General features: G+C 34.2%; 1 protein-coding gene across 1 annotated transcript in view; it reads right to left on the bottom strand.

The window, feature by feature from the left end:
- The window catches only part of LOC149791814 (transient receptor potential cation channel subfamily M member-like 2), a 172903-nt gene that overhangs the window by 20015 nt on the left and 131774 nt on the right, over window positions 1-21114 (bottom strand). Inside the window, exons 28-32 of the mRNA XM_089969476.1 lie at window positions 17759-17864; window positions 11036-11193; window positions 8680-8771; window positions 6638-6835; window positions 2433-2538 (exon numbers count right to left, since the gene is read on the bottom strand). Of these exons, the coding sequence (XP_089825602.1) occupies window positions 2433-2538; window positions 6638-6835; window positions 8680-8771; window positions 11036-11193; window positions 17759-17864 (660 nt within the window). The remainder of the gene's footprint in view (window positions 1-2432; window positions 2539-6637; window positions 6836-8679; window positions 8772-11035; window positions 11194-17758; window positions 17865-21114) is intronic.

Below are 21114 nucleotides of genomic sequence, written 5' to 3'. Positions count from 1 at the left end.
ATTTATGGGTGCATTATGGGAAAGCACATTTGAGACAACCTTATTTGCCATTGGTCATGTGGATAATGGTAGAATCATAACTCTAAGGTGTTAAGTTGTTTCTTCAAACAAATATGTCAGCAGTACATATACCATCTTGCCCTTCCAGGACAAGAATTGGGACCTTCACTGTCTTTTCACTTGTTTAGCAACAGACAAAGAAAAAGGATGAAAAGCTAGCTGCTTCCAATGATGGCAATCACATGAGAATGACATCCACCTGGATTAAGAGACTGGAACCAAATCATAATAATACCCAATACATAAAACTGTCAAATAAAAATTAATTTAAACTAATAAAGAGTACAAACTTGTTCCAAGCACTCAACAATGAATATCCCCAATATACAACTCAGTTTAAAATTGGGTCAAGTTTCTTAGTAAAACTGTAGCTATTACAGAATTTGTAGAAAGAAAATGAATAAGAATTATACAGGAAAAAAATTAAAATGTTCATTTTACTGGAAACAAACTGCATTCTCCTGTCTGGCAGGCTGTCGCCTTGCTCAATGAGCTAGTATCCATATCAACGCTAACACTGAAAGCAATATATATTGTGCTTACAATTGAGCTTGATGTTGTGGATTTTCTGCAACACTGTAACTAACATTTATTTGCAAAATTAACATTGTAAAGAAGTAATGAAAGATTGATTGAAATTTTCTTAAATATACCTTAATATATATCCTTAATTTTTAAATACTTAATAGTTCGATTCCAAAGATTACAGTGAATGAGATTACAATAGATCTTTGCTGACAAAGGTTTAATTTTTATTATATATCAACTGAAATCTAATCACATAATTCCTGGTCTTTCTTAATTGCAGCCTAATTTGTAATGCAATATTCAGTTTGCTAAACAACAAAATATAATTTTAATGAAAATATGTGTCACTACCAAATCACTGCTTGTGCCTGCAAAACATCATGAGCTCCAAAAATAAAAATAAAAACAGGAAGGAGAAAAATGAATACAACTAATTTATTTGATTACTTTTTAAACTTCAAGCAGAATACTGCAAGGCCTTCAAATAAAGATTCAACAAGCACCTAAGTTTAATTTCTTTGCATGTCAGGTGGTACTCCAACTCAGATAAACACAATAGCACAAAAAAAACCCAATGCTAGTCAGCAAAATTTCTAGATATACTCTGTTAAAACACGAGCACAACCTTACTTCACCATGATATTGTGAATATAGCTTTGTGCATAATAGATAAAAACTATGTTCAAATTTCTTTGTGCAAAAGCCTATACTGATATTTAGTTTGGAGTCTAAATTTACTGAACTGAGCATTCATCTGCAATTCCAGTATACCATACCATTTTCTATGGTACTTGTTTGCATGAAATAAACATTTATGAATAAAACTCCTGTAAAACAATTTGATTTGCACACTAAAATACACAGTAACACAGTCTGACATTTTCTTCATAAAAATGGGGGCAGATAATAGTCAATATTCAATCCTATTCTTTAATAAATATAATAAGTGAACGTCATGATCTGCTAATATATTATACAATGGCAGGTCATAATTTATCTGTGTGTGCTCATTATACATGCACTTCATTACAAATACAAAATGACATATTTTATACAACAGGTATGGACATTGATTCCATTTCATTATTTAATGACAATATTATATTAAAAAAGTTTACTAAAGGTACTTTATGTCTCCCATGACAGCATTATAGACAGCGAGTCAAAATTTTTATTAAATTAGACTGTTTTAAAATCTTACCCTGAAAAGAGTCCTTTTCAAATATTTTCTTTTTGGCCACAGAAAGAATTAAGTCCTGAGACTCAGTTCCATGCTATTTTTGTAAAATAAATCATGCAATAATGATGTATTTTACATATTAATTAAAACATCCAGAAAGGTACTGACAGGTATAATATGATACATCACCATGTTGGCATTTGCAGTATCACAAGACCCAAAGAGCTATTAAAAGATCTGATGAGATGCATCACAATGTAGGTATTTGCAGTATCACAAGACCCAAAGAGTTATTAATAGGTCTGATGAGATGCATCACAATGTTGTCATTTGCAGTATCACAATACCCAAAGAGCTATTAAAAGGTCTGATGAGATGCATCACCATGTTGTCATTTGCAGTATCACAAGACCCAAAGAGCTATTAATAGGTCTGATGAGATGCATCACCATGTTGGCATCTGCAGTATCACAAGACCCAAAGAGCTATGTATAGGTCTGATGACATGCATCACAATGTTGTCATTTGCAGTATCACAAGCTCTAAAGAGAGACTGATAGATCTGATGTGATGCATCACAATGTGGCCATTTACAATATCACAAAATAAAGAGGCTATCTGTAGCATTTGGTTCCACAACATTTATTGCACTGGAGATACTCACCCCAGGTAAAGCCCAAAGCCCAGTGTCCAGCCTTCTAACAGACACAAACTCAAATACTGGCTTGCCATCTTCCATCATCTTCTGACCAGTCTCATCATACTTCCATCTGTGTAAATTAACATTAAATTTTTGATCTGCATTCTACGGCTGTTCCACTTAAACATAATAACCAGGGATGAGAGATATTTATAAAATTGTGCCAGGGTATTCTAATTACTCAAAAGTTTCAAATGAAAATTACTGGTATAGAAAATTCCAAATTACATCTATGGGTGGCTACTCCATTTTGAAACTGCTTTTCCTTGGTCTCATGGATATTTTACTGGAACAGCCTTTATTGAACTCTGATGATAAATATATAGATGAAAAAATGCTATTGTTTTGTTTCTCAAAATATTTAAATAATAGTTAATAATTTATTGAAATATATAAGAAGTAAATACGACATATTTTGTTTCATTTCATACATTAACAAAAGGTTGACTTTTAAAGCCTACAGTTTTCCTATACTATAAAAGAGTAAGTGGGACCCATAATTGCAGACCATGTTTAATACCGAAAATATTCATTGACATAATTATAAAGAGTAGTCAGTCCCTTGTTTGAGGCATTTCACTATTGTGCTAATTTTGATGTTGGAAAGGGTAAATGACAATGTTTCCCTGAGGTATAACCATATCCTGAGGATAAATGTCAATAAAGGTGGTACCTATCTTAACTCTGGAATTTCTCTCTAAAAGAATTTGCTGTCAAGACAGGTAGGTAGCCACTTAAATCTATGTTGATTAAGTCATTCATTATGCCATACCTCTATGTAATATCATAAGTTATATGCCAATTCTTGAGGAAAGCTTCTCTAATAAATGTTTTGAGTTTCACTAAATTGTCAACACCTCTGTGTGGGTTTGAATCTCAGACTCGGCTAACGTGCTAATGTGAGAAAGCCTGCCAGTAGCTTCTTGCTGGTCAGTGGTTCTTCCCGGGGTTTTCTGGGGTTCTTCCTCATCCAGTTATACTGGCCACCAAGTCTAGCCTATACTGTGCTGAAAAATGGCATTAAACCCTACAACAAAAACAACAACAATTGTCAACTGAACTTCTCTGGTATATGAATCAACAATTAAGGTTTGATATAATTTATTTGACTCAATATAACTGAGAAGTTTGTCCTTTATTCTATTTAATATGGTTTTGCAAATACAGCTTGTTTGTGATATGGGGCATTAACTGTTATTTTTAGCATGGTCTTTGCTAGGTTAAGGTATTGATTTCCCTGTTACATCTCACCATTATAAAAATTATGGTGAATAGTCGCCACTTTTACAAATGTTATGGAAGTGTTTGGTAGTGTACTGACAGTATTATCAAATAAGCAGAGAGTGGATATCATATTGTCCTGCTGAAAAGTCAAGGACTTCATTAAGAGAATCTTGCACTTTTTGGACAATGAAAGATTTTTTTAAATATCCAGCATCAGCACAGCTGAAATTTAAAGGACCCTTTTCTTTCAAGAATTGATATGGCATAAGCTTTTAGAACAGTTCTCTTGAAAGGAGCTTTTGGAGAATGTTTCAGCCACTGAAATAAAACTCTCTGGTCTGGTTGTGACCAATTTATCATATTTCATTTGGTCCTTGTTACAGCTGTGTTTATTTTTGCCAGTAATTTTCTGAATCATATTCCACACTGATAAAATAGAAAAGCAAGAGTCAGGTTAGAATCTCCAAGTTTTCTTCTTGGTCTCTATAATGACGCAATAAATTTTAGCTTGGTATATATATATATATATATATATATATATATATATATATATATATATATATCCCATTATAACACTCTAGTCCGGTTACTTAAGTACCGAACAGTGGTAGAGCAAAAAATGATGAAAAATGTTGAGTGTGCTTGTGTGTTGCAGGATATGTGTATGCGTGTGTGTATAAACAAAATGCCAGTCAAATGTATAGTAATACTGCTAATTAATGTAGACTATTTTTGATTTTCACTGCATGGTATTTATATGTTTCATTATGTCCAATAATATTTTAAAAAGTAAATAAAAATAAACCAAACTTTTGACTGCTTTCTTTCAACCCACACTGATGTACATATGACAGATTAGATTGTGAGCAACATTAAAAACAATGATACAAATACCTCATTCTAATAAATATCCTTGCCAGCTATAATTTTTATCAACAGCTGCATTAACTTTAAAGTCATTACAAATGTTGTCCGAAAGAAACATATTTGTTTACAAAAGGTACTAATTCAAATTGAATAAACATTATTCAGTCACATGATGTGCAATTCCAACTGGAAGTATTTTGCAATTTTTGGTTGTTTAAGACTAGATCTTGGGGAGGGGGATACATTTTAGTTTTGCTTTTATTTGTAGCAAAGTCTATGATATTTATTAGCTGCATAATTTTCAAGGGCTCAATACAATGGCTTTCTTGCCAAATTAGCTCTTTCTCAATGCAAATATAGCTTCTGAAACAGCATGGGTTGTTTCTGGTGGGTCTCCTGGTCACTGTCAACAGTGGGCAGTCATTATCAATTTTGATTCAGTGCTAAACGTTCAGCTGAACATCATCAAGTAAGCCAAAATGTCCCCATAGAACAACTTAATCTCTTCAATATCTTTCTCAGTCTGTGAATGACTTGAAATCACAATCCTATTCACAAAATAAGCTTTCATTTTCCTAGACATATCCTTTATGAGATTACATAAATGTATTAATTCACTAATAAATACTGACAAGACTAAACTCACTTTAAAATCTGATTTCACTGGAAAGTGACATTTAATTGTTTGAATTGACCTTATTTGTACTGTAGCTGCATTATGCAATAAACATCTTTCTCTTCAGATCTGCACTGCAAAAGATAAAAGAAAGCAGTGACATGTTCGAAGGACATGTCACCGCTTACCCTTTCTGTGATCTGTTGCCATCCAGGTGGCAATGAACATTGGTTGACAATAAGCTAGTCTTCTGCCTATTCGGTGAGCTACATTACAGAGATCAAGTCAATGATCCACAAGTCTGGCTTTAGTGCTAACTTTAACAGGCAAATTTCGACAGTCATGTGTACTTTAGGCAAATACAATAGTTGATATGGACCAAGGACAATAATTAGAGCCATGGAAAATCTCAGGTGTTCAACAGCCTGTTAGGAATACAATATCTTATTCTGCCTGAATACAACAGTGGTAAATTACATTAAATGGTGGTTGCAAAAACACTGTTAGGTCTAATCAAGTGTAGTAGTTTTTGCTGTAAAGGTTTACAGCTGATAGATGTTGACAAGTTTTTCAAGATTTTAAAAAGTTATACCTTCTATAGATTTGAATTTGGGGTTCATAGTGCTACCATGCTCTATTTGGAATTGTGTCATAACTAAGGACATTGTAACTGAGGAGATTATATAAAAATTGGATTAGTGCTACTATTTGCAAGAACATTTTTCCATTCCCTGACTTTGTCTTTGCAATCATAACAAAACCATGGTCTTGTGGACTCATTTAGCAGTCACTTAAGATTTTTGTTATCCACATAAATATCCTGCAGCCATTTTGTAAATAACAGTATTGTGTTCACTATGGTTTCAAACAGCAACCATGAATTTTGATAAGTAGATGGATTAAATCATATCTTAATTTGCCTTGTTGAGTTTCTGTCACTACCCTTGCCCATAAGGCCTGAGAGTATTGTACTACTATGCACATGCAAATTTACTGGCACAGCGTTCACGTATAACTTACATGGTTGTAGTCATCCAGTCTCACCTTCTAAGGCTGATGGATATCGTTTCTGGAGGCACGTTATGAAAAGGAACTAACAAAATTGTGTTGCTTTGTGTCTGGTATTGGAACAATGCAAGTAGTATGATATTGGAGGGCTAAGACTGCTAATCTTCACAGGGAAATGGGTAAGTTTACAACCTGTGTATTCATTAGATAAGTGGCTTTTCCATATGAAGCATTAATTACAGCACGAACATCTCAAACTTTACACAAATTTTAATCTCTAGAAGTGTATGTACATTTATACAACTGCTGCAGCATCTCATTCACATGGGGTCATCTCTCCTGTTCACATGAGACCACCCCTCTCTTAATGCCACCCATTCATCAAAGAAGTGATAGACTTTTAATAGTCAAACAGAGCAAGTTAAAAAAAACCATCAAAGATGTATAGTTTTACCTAGTAATGACTGGATCCACAGCATGGTTTGGCCCCCAGCGACCCAGACATCCTCGGTTCACAAGTCCTGTACGACCAATTGGATTCATCGGTATTCCATTTTGTAGCTGATAGTTTCCAGCATAGCTAACTCTACTTGTTTTTGTCACAAGGTCAACATTATTGAACTTAAGTACCATACTCCTCTGAACAACAGGGCTAAAAAGAAATATTCCATTAAGGATTAGTATGTTGGCTGCATGCATGATGAAGATAAAGGTTAGGTAACAGGTCATATTATATTTCAGCTACCAACTACACCAGAATATTCATGCAGGATCTCATACAGCAAGAGCAGCATAACTCAAAGATAAATGTATTGACCACTTAGTATTACTTAAATGACTTGCACAATCTAGGAAAGTGGCATTCTCTTTCTGGGAACATCAAAACTCGGAAGAACTGAAAACTTGAGTTCTTACTTTTGTGCTTAATTTTTTACAATGTTTTTACAAGTATTTCTGGTATGTAGCACTAAGAATATATTTTATTTTTTGTAATCCTACACTGATTACTGAAAATACTAGCTGAATAGTCAAGTCCATCTGCAAACAATACAGAACAACGATCCAGATTTGTAGCTCCACAGTGTGCCAGCTGGTCAGTGTCTGTACTGCTGTGCTACAGATTACATACAACAAATTGCAGTGACATAGATCTACTGGCACATTAGGCAATGACAGATCAGGTCTGTGCAGTTTGTAGTGGAACTCAACTTACTAGTAAGTTTATATGGTATATATGAACTTTCTTCCAATAGTTTCTGAGTAGCAGTCTGTGAGATCTTACAAAACAATGTGCAAAAGTTAAGTAAATGTTTTGGGGCAATTTTTCTTCTTCAATATGAATGGAAGCAAATTGCAATCAACTGTCATTTGGGTTAAAAAGCTTAATAATTATGATTATGTTGAATATGTACAGTGAATACTGTACTAATTGTTGTTACACTGTGAAAATGCATGCAATGAATATTAAAGTGTTATTACACTGAATATGCACACAGTGAATATTAAAATGATTATTACACTGTGAATATTGAAATGATTGTTATTACACTATGAATATGCATGCAGTGAATATTAAAATGATTATTACACTGTGAATATTGAAATGATTATTATACTATGAACATGCATGCAGTGAATATTAAAATGATTATTCCACTGTGAATATGCACACAGTGAATATTGAAATGATTGTTATTACACTGTGAATATGCTCATAGTGAATATTAAAATGATTATTACACTGTGAATATGCACATAGTGAATACTGAAATGATTGTTATTATACTATGAATATGTACACAGTGAAAACTGAAATGATTCATATTAGAGTCACCTAATGGTTCACTTGAAATAAAACATATTAAGCAAGCACTTGCAAGGTATGGTCTTTGAGTTCTGATTTTAACTTTTGTTTCAAAAGTCAGTCAAGTATAATACAAGATGGCAGAGGCCTGCATGTTGAATTCATGTTCGAAGTCCTACTTGTAAAACAACTGACCTCATCCTCAGGGTCAAAAGGCTGAGCAAGCATGTCATTAACACAATTTTTCTATGACAGTGATCTTGACCCGAAGGTCAAATAAGTGTGTCAAAGAATGAATTATCTTTGCTTTATAATGACTTATCCCAGGTATCAACAAACTCCATCAAGGGGTTAAAATAAAGATTTAACAAAACAAACTTTATTATCATACAATATTTAATGATTAAAACCGCTCTCAAAACTAACACACATTTTATCAAGGGTAATAAGCCCTATGAATATTGGAGGAAATATCTGGTAACTCTAATTGTAAATCACTAGCTGATAGCTTTATTTAAAAATATTACCTGTTAAATTTAGAGAGTTAAAAATCTGTTGCCCACAATTTATTGGCTACAAGCAAGGGTGGTTGTATAATGAATAATATTATTGCAGATGTAAATTTTTCAGTTAAAATTATTCCAGTTAATCATTAATGAAAGAGCATTCATACTCTCTTACAAAATACTCACATTTGGTAAAGATCCACTTTGTCAGCCCAATTTGGATTATCTGATAGTTCAGGGCTGATGTAGGAAGGTGGGTCATACCCAGGAAATTCAACCTGAAATTAGTTTCAGACTGGTATAAAGAATATGCAAATGCATAATCTAAGTTTGTAAATGTCATATTTGCTTACTATATCACTACAAACAGCATAAATCTAAATCAGCATTGACTAATACATCGATCCCTTGCTATAAGGAAAACATAAATCACAACACAGACCCTGATCTGCCTGTGGACTTTTAAAACAGATCTTGGTCTATTTTGTTTACAGGTGAATTTCATTATACAATAACAGAATTATTCTGTAATAATTTCCTGAAGGAAGGATGTATAGTAGTCTTTCACTTTAAAGACCCTCAGTATACCACTTTACCTCTGAAGAGGTGTATGTATGGTCAAATTTTGTTTTTAATTTTGTTTCCTATTTTGTTTAGCTTTATTTTGGTGTTTGGCTCACTAGAAATTATTGTAATGTGATTCTACACAGTTAACTACTTTTCAGGTCAGGATAATTTAATGTAACTAAAAGTACTTAATTCGTTTCACATGAAGTATTTTAAATGAATTAGGTACTTTTAGCTACATTTAATGGTACTGACCTGAAACTTTACTAAGGTACAGAAATGTGCATATTTATCAAGCTTTTAAAAAAGATGTTTATAATGAAGGCTACTCGAGAGTGATAGAAATGTAATTCAGCTGTCAGCCAAGTGACATAAGGGTTAGCAAAAAAAAGAGAAACCACTTGCTATAAATTTTGATGTTGAACTCGGAAGATGAATCACACCTACTTTATGTGCATGGAGAGTACATTAGATTTTGTACGCTTCTTTAAGATCATAGGAATTCAAAGAGAGATAAAATAGCATAAAGTGAGACAATGAACAAAAATTACGAGTAGGTCTATTCATGTCATGCAAAATTTACGATCTCTGATAGAGCTTTTCATTAAAAAAAGTATAGACTTCAATGCTCTCCCTTTAAATAGGATTATTTTTAACATTTTTGATAAAATATGAAATCTGATATTATCCTTTAATTTAATAAAAACTTTAACCAATGTTTACCAATCTCCAACTCTACCACCACCCCATGATATCATGCACTTACAGATTAGAGTAACAGCTTAAGCAACCTCCTAACATCTACCACTGTCCAGGTACTCACACTGTTCAGAATGTACTACATCTTTATTAGAAACAAGTAAATTGCATGTGGAGTAAAAAGCCAGTATTCACACCATCCATTAATGTATATTACCAATCAATTACATGTGGAGTAACAAGCTGGTACAGTGTATATTACATACAAATCAATTACATGAGGAAAACAAGCTGGTACAGTATATATTAAAAATAAATGAATTACATGTGGATTAACAAGCTGGTACTCACACCATTTATAATGTATATTAAAAACAACTCAATTACCTATGGAGTAACATAGGCACTTGAAAGGTTATTGTAAAGATTGTAAAGTGTAACTCCACATAAGAACAAACTGCTGAGAGATCCAGGCAATGTGGATTCAAATTATATATAGACAAAATAATTCTGTTTATAATAATTTACACTGCCTTTGGATATTATGTTTAAACTGTTGATAATTACATTTATTTTAAAATTTTTAAACTTGCAACTTAATTCACTAATAATTACCTAGACTGTTTTTATGGACAATATGGAGTGTTGTTTTTTCTTTACCCCTTTTTCTTTATCAAAATTCAGTGTTATCTGAAAGCTTCTATTATATTTTAAATATATTACTATAAGTTTGAGAATTAAGAAAGACTGGTCATGTCTTGGTTACATGTTACATATTTGTTCATTTTACCACAACAAATATAAACCTGTACATTAATATTTGGTATGGACTTCCGAGTTTGCAGTATCAGACAGTCTTCCCTTAAATAAAAATAATTAGATAATACTCATTGCATCAAACCTGTTACATCTCTAATGAACTGCATGCAAGTTACTTGGAATATTTACTTGCGTAGGCTTGTTGCTAATGTTCATTCACTCTGCATAATATCAAAATAACTGTTTCAATGGATAAAATTCTGTGGTCACCAGGGCATAACTTGGCAAATCATCAATTGATAAATCCTTGAGCTTCATCTATACGAGTGTTTTATCAGTTGCTGGTCAATTGTTTAGCAGCAGATCAGCAACTATGCTGTAACTTGAGGTCATAACAAGAACAACTTTGAAAACCATGACATTTGGTGTATTATGTTATGGCAGATCTGGGTCTAGCCCATTCACAGATGCTTATCTGGTGCACATGGATAAATACTGTACAGCCTTTAAGACTTACATCCCATGGCACTTTGTCATTGGGGACTTCAAATCGATGGATATTGGATCCTGGGTAAGGGGAGGTGCGAGATCGAGTGTGGACCTTTACTTGTCCCTCCAACATGTGATAAACTAGGGCACGAGCCTCAGCTGCTTTCTTGTCTTCTTGCTTCTTTTCTGTAAAATAGGTATAATTTACAATAAAGCCCATGTAAGTTTCCTCTATACATTGATAATTGTGTTATGAAAACAATATTTCACATGTTATTCGATTTAATAATACTCTTTTTCTAAAGAAACTTCTGTTTGGTTTTGAAACGTGAACAAGAGAACAGTGTTAGAGACCCCCTGGCAAAATCAGGCTAGAAATGATAAATTAATGAATGAAATGACTAAGTTTTGTGCATTTTAATGTTGCTCATGATGCTTTTTATTTTTAAAATTGGCGTTTGGTACAAAATGCTGGGTGGGTAAAGGAAAACTATATATGATCAAAGCTGCCCATCATTATGTTCACGCCTGAGTTACAAGCAATACTGCTTACTAATGTTTTCTGGAATATGCTGTTCACAATGAAGTGTGAAAATGGGCCATACCATTCACAATTGCATGAATATAAGGTATACTCTGTTCAAAATTAAGACTAGATCATGTCAGAGGCAAATCACAACTCCACATAAGATATTTTGTTACTAAATGATCTCGGTAACATAAGGTGGCACTGCACGATTAACCAAGAGTACTGTCGGGCAGCTATATTGCAAGTCTATCATAAGAACATGTATCTTCATAATGCATCTTGAAATTCTATTTGAGTTTATTATTATGTGATATCTGTTGGATATATCATCAATATTTAACACAAAAAACAAACAGCTGAAGAACAGTATTCAGAGTCCAAACATTAGCAAAAACCTTACTTCTCTCTAAGATGACAATGAAATATCTGAATCAGACGTGCGTAGTCATGACACAATGTATCCTAAAATATCTTTATCAAATGGTTCTACGATATTGTTGCAATGTCATCATAAATATTTGACTTATAAAGATGCTTTACTGTCAAAACTGTTGCTCTTAAAACAACCTGGTAAAGTGGCATCACCTGTTTACTACAATACCAACAATCACCAGTAGTTTACACCCCTGACTCATTAGCTAATGCACAATCATAAACTGCTCCATACCGTGACTCACCAAGCTGGCAATTTCATTTGCATATGAAAAGGGTGTCCATTAGATAGTACAAACTTAAGTATGTGGGGGAGTTCCTAATCTGTGTGCTACATATATAAAGATATTTTCTATGCTGTTTACAGTAATGTGTGTCTGTGGTCTATGCTTTTTCCAGTTAAGTGTATATAGTATTATTCTTTTCACAATTAATTACATGGTTAGTGAATGTTCACAATTAAGTGCACTTAGTCTATTCTTTTCACAATTATGATCTTCTACCTCTATATGACCTAAGCATTCTCTGTGTTGATAGATGCATCCAAACAAAATAAAATACCTAGTTTTGAACATCTGGTTTTTTAAAGCTCCAAGTAGAATTTATTTTTCTTCATACCTCTTGTTCACTCATTAACCCTTGGTGCCGTGTTTACGTGTCAGGAGGAGTTAGCCTACTGCCGAGCTCTGTAGCGTCAAGGTCATGTATTGTACACTAAAGTGGGTGGTATTATTGAAAGGTAGACAGATGTAGCTCTACAATGATAACAAGTAATCTGGACGTTCTAGTTGCACTACAAAAAATACAGATGGAAAAACCTAATTTTTGGACACATTTTTTTTTTCACCCAAAAGTTGTCCATGGTTGGAATCTGATTTTGTGTAAAGATTTTAGACATTTTGGCTTCAGATCTAAGACAGACCAGTCTGAACTGCACACAGGTGAACCTTTGCAAAAAGTAGGACAAGGTGGGCATTTGGAATAAAGAGTGGTCTCAATACGAAAATGATGGGTCCATTAAGAAAAAAAAGAAAAAGAATTCCAACTTTTACCCTTCTGATCATGTGCAAGCAAAATACCCAATGAAAAACAATATTTCTAAAACAACTAGGCTTTTGGCTAATGTGACATTTCTTGGAAGTCAATGTATTTGGATGTAATCAGAAATAGCCCCCAAAATGTGTTTCCTACACGCATTTCAGGCGAAAACAACAAAAACCTCCAGGGGTTAATGAGTTAAACTTCTACTGTATTATGCATAAGCTGAACACATTATATTTATCAATAATGCCTTGTATATCGCCGAAAATGGCAAAACCATCTGTTTGCCAAGGCTATAAAATATATCTCTAATTTACACTGGTTGTCATTGATGTGGCTTCTTATTTTTCATGGCTTTAAACAGGTATCTCTTGTAGAAAGTTGTTTACACTGTACTGGATGTGGAATAGGTTTTGGCTTCATGGGTTACAAAAGCACACTACAAGCAGGTTAATGATAAAATTTATTAAATAAATTTCTCCAGTTCAACCATCATATTTACTTTTGCAATTCAGCTAAAATGCATACTATTTTACAAACTTCGTATGATTGGTTTTGCAATCAATAAAAGCTACCTCCAATTCTGTATTTTGTTTCATTTTAGCTTTATCTACAATGGAATTTGGGGCCCGGAGTGGCTGAGTGGTCTAAAGTGCTCTCCGTTATGGATCACTGCCATTTCACCTATGTCTGCATGGGTTTGAGTCTCAGATTCGGCCAATGTGGATATGTGAAAAAGCTTGCCAGTAGCATCTCATGGGTTGGTGGATCATTCCGGGGGTTTTCTCGGGTTCTTCCTCCACCATTAATACTGGCTGCCATGTATAGACTATTGTGTGCTGAAAAGTGACGTAAAACACTACAACAACAACAATGGAATTTCTTCTTGTTTATACCTGAGCTCCCCCCTCCCAGTTACTTAATTTCCATGGTATTACACATCACCTAAGCACATTATATATATATATCAATAATGATTTTAAATTGCCTGAAATGGCTAACCCAAGTGTTTTCCAAGGCTATAAAATATATCTCGAATTGCACAGGTTGCTATTATATGTGGCTTCATATTTTTCGCTGCCTTCATTTAAAAATTGTCTCTAATATTTCTTTGTTTTAAAACATTTGATTTTGTGACAGGAAATATTTTCAGTAAACAGTGTTTATTTTTAAAGCACAATGCTTACACTAGCTGCTAGGAACTGCCATAATTCAAGTCAGTTAAAATTATATTCTATTTTGCATATAATGCTAAAGAATGGGGAGTGGGGTTGTAGGCTGGGAGACAAAGAGAGATGGAGGGGAGAGGATATAACTTGAAACAAATACATTGGGGATATAACTTGAAACAAATACGCTTTTTCCAATTTATAGAAATGAAAGAACAAAGTCTAGAGATGCAGCAAGGTCATTAACATTTTTTGAAATAATGTATTATTGCAATAGAGACCAGTTAAACATTATACTATGAGAACATAAATCAAACGTGTTACTTGGTCCAAATTTGTTATCCACAAACATTATTTTAGTTCTAAGGTGTGTGGTGTTGTTATATTCTCATTCAACAGTTAATGTACATTTTGAAACATTAAAGTGTGAAACTGAACTGTACCGAGTACATGAACAAACTGTCCTGACTGACTGTTGTTGACTCAAGGCAGAAAGCTGCAGTAGCAGGCATAGCGACTGACTTCAAAATAAGAATGTCACTTCTCAGTTAGTACCTGGTGATTCATGTAGATTTGTTTTTAAAAAAAGTCAGGACAAAACAAAACTTGTTTTTAACTGAAATCACTTCATTCATGACATGAATGGCTACTGATAAAGTGCAATAGTCAATACAGCATACACAATTCGGTGCATTTAAACAATTGTTGTACTCTCTCCTAAACAATGTTATTTCTAATGTTTAAGGGTAAAAGTACCAGAAAACCCTTTCAAAGCATACCTCACATATCTATTTTATTGTTATATACAATGCCATGTTATTCTGGCAGAATAAATGTTAGAAAAAATTATGAAATGCATGCCGTAATGTTCAAGTGTTCTTGATTGTACACATGGCTGATATAAACAATATTGCTTTCATTTGTAATCTCTTTTTGAGTTTTAAAATACTGCCTACAAAAATGTCTTTAAAGCGGGTTTTGGAAATTGTATGGGAATAAAAGAGAAACTGACAAATTAACTGATAAATACCACAAGAAATGTTACAAATGCATAGTTTGTAAACTAAGGTAAATGTATGATACTGACCCCAGCCAGGGTAAGGTGTACAGTGTCAAGGTTTCTCGCATCTGGTTGTTTAGTATCTGACTCACAGAGTGAATACAACAGAATCGGTGAGAGGTGTCATACACTACACTACAGCTACAATAAAATCAATGATGGACTTCCACTAGCTTGAGTGGATTTCCACTAGTCAGGGGGAGGCGGGCAATTCACTGGGTTGAGTGGACTTCCACTACTCATAGTGGTCACTAAAGCCCTGCCTCTCTGCCGAACATCCACCAGGTTAAGTGGGAAATCCATAAAACATGATGCATGTACTACATGTTCTAGAATATGTAGGATGATAAATAATATTGCTTAACCAATCAATACCTCCTTTACTGGAAGGTAATACAAACAAAGGAAGTATGCATGAGAAAGACTACTACCAATCTAACAGATGAGTGCTGTTCAGATATGTTACCTCCTCTGTTTGGCAAACAGTGAATTCCTGGTAGTGAACAGATAATGGACAAATTAATTAAAAGCTGGTCATACATAAGACACAAGTCTGCTTCATCATTTCAACTGGAAATATTTCCTTACAACACTGATGCTCCCCCCAATATGGTGCAAATAAAAAACTTTGGGTCAGTGTGCAAGTTCTAGTCAAACAAAGCTTCATTCGTTAAATGTTGATGCAAAAAACACCTTTAAAGATTATCTGAGCAGGTGTGACAATCTGTGATAGAATGGACAGAGACAATGGGTCAAGATAAGTGGGAATAAACAATATACCTCATCAACAGCAAATGACAAAGGCATGCAATCCCACAACAGCAAATACTTCATCTTAACAAAAAATTAGGGGGCCCCAAGTGGCCGAGTGGTCTAAAGCGCTCTCCGTTACGGATCACTGCCATCTCACCTCTGTCTGCGTAGGTTCGAGTCTCGGATTCGGCCAATGTGGGTACGTGAGAAAGCTTGCCAGTAGCTTCTCGAGGGTCGGTGGTTCTTTCCGTGGATTTCTTGGGTTCTTCCGCCACCATCAATACTGGCCGCCATGTATAGCCTATCGTGTGCTGAAAAATGGCATTACATCCTACAACAACAACAAAAAATTAGTATTTGTAAATGTACAATGTTTTCTGGTCCACATCCTCTGTTCATTACTGTAGTTTGCTTTGTTTGCTTTTCAACTTGCCAAGAATTTGTGCTGAAATTCTGATCATGAGGGCAGCATTTCCCTGTGCAACATCAATACAAATGGTTAATTATTACTCTCACATTACCAAGTCACAAAGAAAACACTTTCAACACAAATAAAATCAAATTAAAGAGCAAAACATCCATTTATAATTTTCTGTCATATTTAAAATTTGGTTTGTACCAAGTTTGTAGAGTCCAAAATTTGGTGAATAGTGAAATATTAAAAATAATTTTACCACGTATTAAGTGGTTTGAGCGTATGTCTCAGATGCAGAAGGTCATGGGTTTGAACCCTGGCCAAGTCATACTAGAGAATTATAAAAATGGTACTAACTGCTGCCTTGCATGGCACTCAGCATTAAGAGATCAGAGTTAGGATTGGTAGGCCTAGTGTCAAAATAATGAGATTGTGTGGAAAATGATGCTACACCTCAGCAGCATGATGCCCCAGTGCTGTACAAGACTATATCATTGTAGCAATATGACTAAAATTGTTAAAGCTATCTTAAAAATATTTTTTAAAAACCCACAAGCACAAACATAAATTTTGAAATTAAACCAATACAAAATTAGCAGGTGACTGTAAGCTAATGAGATGAATTCATAAAAACATGTCTGACTTGAACAATGCCAATGAAACCACTAATTTTATGTCATGTGATATATGATAATGAAAATATGTGCTAGGATAATAGTCATATGAGGTAAGAGAGATATGTGTGGAAGGATAACAGTAACAAATATCATGTGATGTAGGATAACAATGATGCACAGTATGATAACAGTCATGTAAATTAGGATAACAATAATGCACAGTATGATATTAAGTCATGTGAACTAGGATAACAGTAATGCATAGTACAATAAGTCATGTGAACTAGGATAACAGTAATGCACAGTAGAATAAGTCATGTGAACTAGGATAACAGTAATGCACAATGCAATAACAGTCATGTGAAGTAGGACAACAGTAATGCATGGCACGCATGTGAGGAAGAAAATACAATTTATAGAATAACATTACCTATGTAACCATATTAATAACAAATACCTAGAAGATGATTATTGATTAATATTATTTATTAATATTCATCATTCTTCTGACAATAACAAGACAATGTGGGTATGTGAGAAAGCTTGCCAGTTAAGCTTCTCATAAGTGGGTGGTTCTTTCCGAGGGTTTCCTGGGTTCTTCATCCACCATTTATAATGGCCACCATGTATAGCCTATCTTGTGCTGAAAAATGGTGTTAAACCCTACAACAGCACAACAATAACAAGAACAGTAATAGTAACAATGGGAAAAAAAATCAAAGAAAAGTACAATACCTTCAACTCTTACATCAGTGACCTCAGGGATTGCCCATTTGGATCCAAGCTGATGTTCTTTGAGTGAATCTACAATCCACTGTAACACTTCAAGTGTGGAATGCAACTGGAAGTAAACAAATTTAGATGACTATCTAATGTTAACTCCCAGATACAGATATTTCACTCATATAGTGTGCTTGCACAATGTTCTTCCATATACAAATTATTAAAGATTTCACTAAAGAATGGCCAAAAAGGAAATGTGATACATATACATTCCATGAAAATTAAATGTACAATAATGAAACTCTCATTCTTCCAAAACAATAAATCAAAATCAATTACATCTATTATTTTCCATTATGAATTTATTTTCACCATGTACTTGTCTTTGAACAGTGCCTAATAGAAAAAACAATTTTGGGTGAAAAATGTTTTTTTTTTTTAATAATACTTACCCAATCATAATATGTTAGTAGGATATATATTACCTTGCAAATCCACCCCCCCCACCCCAATAAAAAAAGAGCTGTAGACATATGTTGGCTTCTTGTAGAATTCAAATAAAAATGCTAAATGTTAGCTTTTGCCAAGAATAAGTCAGATAAGAGTAGTCACCCATGGATAGAGGTGGTGGTGCCAAATGTCATTATTCATCAGTCACTATGGCAGTAATGTCCACTCTTCCAGGTTGTGACTGGAGTGGTCGGGGGGGGGGGAAGTTCCCATATTATGAGCTTGTAAGTTTATTCGAATAAACATATTTTACTCTGAAGTTTGGTTTCTTCTTCAAATACATTATCCATTTGAACCTGTTAGCTGAACAGAACAACACTGGAGGTAGTTACTACTCCTTATCCTAGACTTGGCCCTGGTTTGGGTCTCATGATGTATGTGAAGCAATTTTAAGGCTCATAACGTGTTTCAGCATAAAGCAATGAATCAATACAGCCTTGAGAAGAAACCTGTTGTGTTGCTCACATAGGTTCTATCAAGTCATATTGACCTCTTTGGTACAAAATGTATTTCAAATATAAACTGGAAAATTTTGTATCAGACTCCCATATAATGGCTTGAATGGTGTTAGTCAGGGAACAGATTAGCTCAAATACTATTACTGTATTGACTGCTCACATCTCACTGGATGCACAAAAATTATTTGTATGTTCAACATATAACCCAATGATCAAGGAAACAGCTTGAGTGAAAATAATGTAACAGTCCCTTTCTTCTCTCAGAAGTAACAACAACCTTGATCTCAATCTTCTGCACAGCTCAGTACTGTTCAAAAAAGTTTTCCATGACATACTTTCAACACCATTGGTAAGAAGTCAGTTTCAAGACAAAAGAATAATTTGCTATTAGTGGAAACTTGTTATGAGTAATTAAATGACAAGCTGAATGATCACACAGCTGTAAAGATTCTGTGCTGATGGATAAGGCATCAATTTCACCAATTTTGCCTCCTAAAGCTAAAATGACTAGGAAGCATGTTTTATGTGAAAAATGAGTCAATGAGGCTTTAGACGGTGGTTTGAAGAGTGTTGCTTTTAACCATGTCAGAACCCATGGTAAGTTCCATCTCCAGACATAGGGCCAAGGCCTTCAGTTGAGACAAATCAAAACTAGCCAAAAGGTCAGAGAAGTCTTCTTTCTCGCTTATATATTACATCCATGATTGTGAAACATATCAGAAATCATTAAATGACAGCCCTAGATTGTTATTCTCCTCAAAATGGCATAAGAGGATCAAAGTTAGCTATTTGCGGTACTGAGGCTTTCAAAAGAAGAAAACTGTATCTCTTCTAAGTCTACCAGAGAGAAATTCTTCTCATTGGTTTTCTCTTCATTCCTGCTGATAGGCCTTAAAAGTGATGGGTATCCTTACTGAAGCATCAATCTATCCAACACTTCAATGCAGAAATCTTTCTTTCTGAGTACTTGTTTGATATAAGCTGGGCATGAAGGTTCGGCATTTCTGGATTGGGATGGAAATCATTGATGTGAAGTTGTTTCAACAGGTGAAAATAAGGCAGGATTTTCTTGTGTTGTGAAGGTATGGCAGGATTTTTCTTGGCAATATCCACCACTGATTCAGGAGGTTGTTGATCCATAATTTTTCTCAATCTGAATATATCTGTGTATATTAATCATCCTAGAAATCAGATAAGATACAAAAAAATGTACATGCACTGAAGCTGTTCCTGTCCATTGAAAGGGCAGGGACTGCCTGGGTTGTCAGATATTGGAAGCTAAGCATCCATCTTGTTGCAGAGGTCCACAATGAGAGAAAATTCTACTGAAGATTGAGGGGTGAATGTACTATTCTGTGTTAATTGATTGATTCATATGGGCTGACATACCAAGTTGTTACTGGCCCTGTACACTGGTCAGCCTGAATGTATGGGATTTAATAGCATGTCAGAGGGAAAAAACTGATTCCTGAGTGCCTTTTATAAGTTGTCTTTCAAGAATGAAACTTAAGGAAAAAAACCTTTCGGAAGATAAACCCTTCTGAATAAAACCAAACATAATGTCCTACATGAAAAAATTAAAGAAATATATGTTAAGATTCTTTAAAACGTATATTCAATAAAATAATGTTGTGATGTTGTTGTGATTTGGATTTTTAACGTAGCTTTAACAATTTTTCAGTCATATCGCTACGATGTCTGCAATATGGCAGTTTATAGTGATGTCTAGCACTGGGGCATCATCCCACCCAGTCACATTATCCTGACACTGGGCCGACCAGTCCTAACACTAACCTCTTAATGCTGAGCGCCAAGCGAGGCAGCTGTTAGTACCGTTTTTGTAAGTCTTTAGTATGACTCAGCCGGGGATCAAACCCACGACCTCCCGCATCTGAGGCAGATGCTCTAACCACTAGGCCACCGAAGCAGTTATTCAATAAAATAAAAGATAAAGATAAAATATTAAATCTTTAAAATATCAGGTCAATATTGTTTTAAACATTTTAAAAAAAAAAAAGTTTTCTCTGGTGGTACATCACCTTCAGCTTCTTAAATAAGTTATTTTTTTTAAAAACTCTGTCTCATAGGCTGAAGTCGATTCACTCAATAAGAATATGTTCAACATCATTAAACACTGCCAGCTATACACTCTGGTTACGGTAGTACTAAAGTGCAAAAAGAAGAAATACACACCAATAGAACTAATATTTTCTTTATCAAATTTAATAATTCTTTTCTGAATTGAAAAATAATGAAAGAATACACTGACGTGCATTGGTCAATGTGTTTGCTCATTATCTTTCATTTAAAAAAACATTGAATTTGATAATGAAATAAAGAAAATAAGACTCGTTCTTTTCGCACTTATTTCTTCTTTCCATGAAAAGAAGCTTTTTTTGC

This window comes from Sinohyriopsis cumingii, chromosome 9 (assembly GCF_028554795.1).
Source record: "Sinohyriopsis cumingii isolate HCF-2022 chromosome 9, ASM2855479v2, whole genome shotgun sequence".
NCBI lineage: Eukaryota > Metazoa > Mollusca > Bivalvia > Unionida > Unionidae > Sinohyriopsis > Sinohyriopsis cumingii.
The sequence above is the reverse complement of the archived record's forward strand: the minus strand, read 5'-3'. Positions and strand labels throughout refer to the sequence as shown.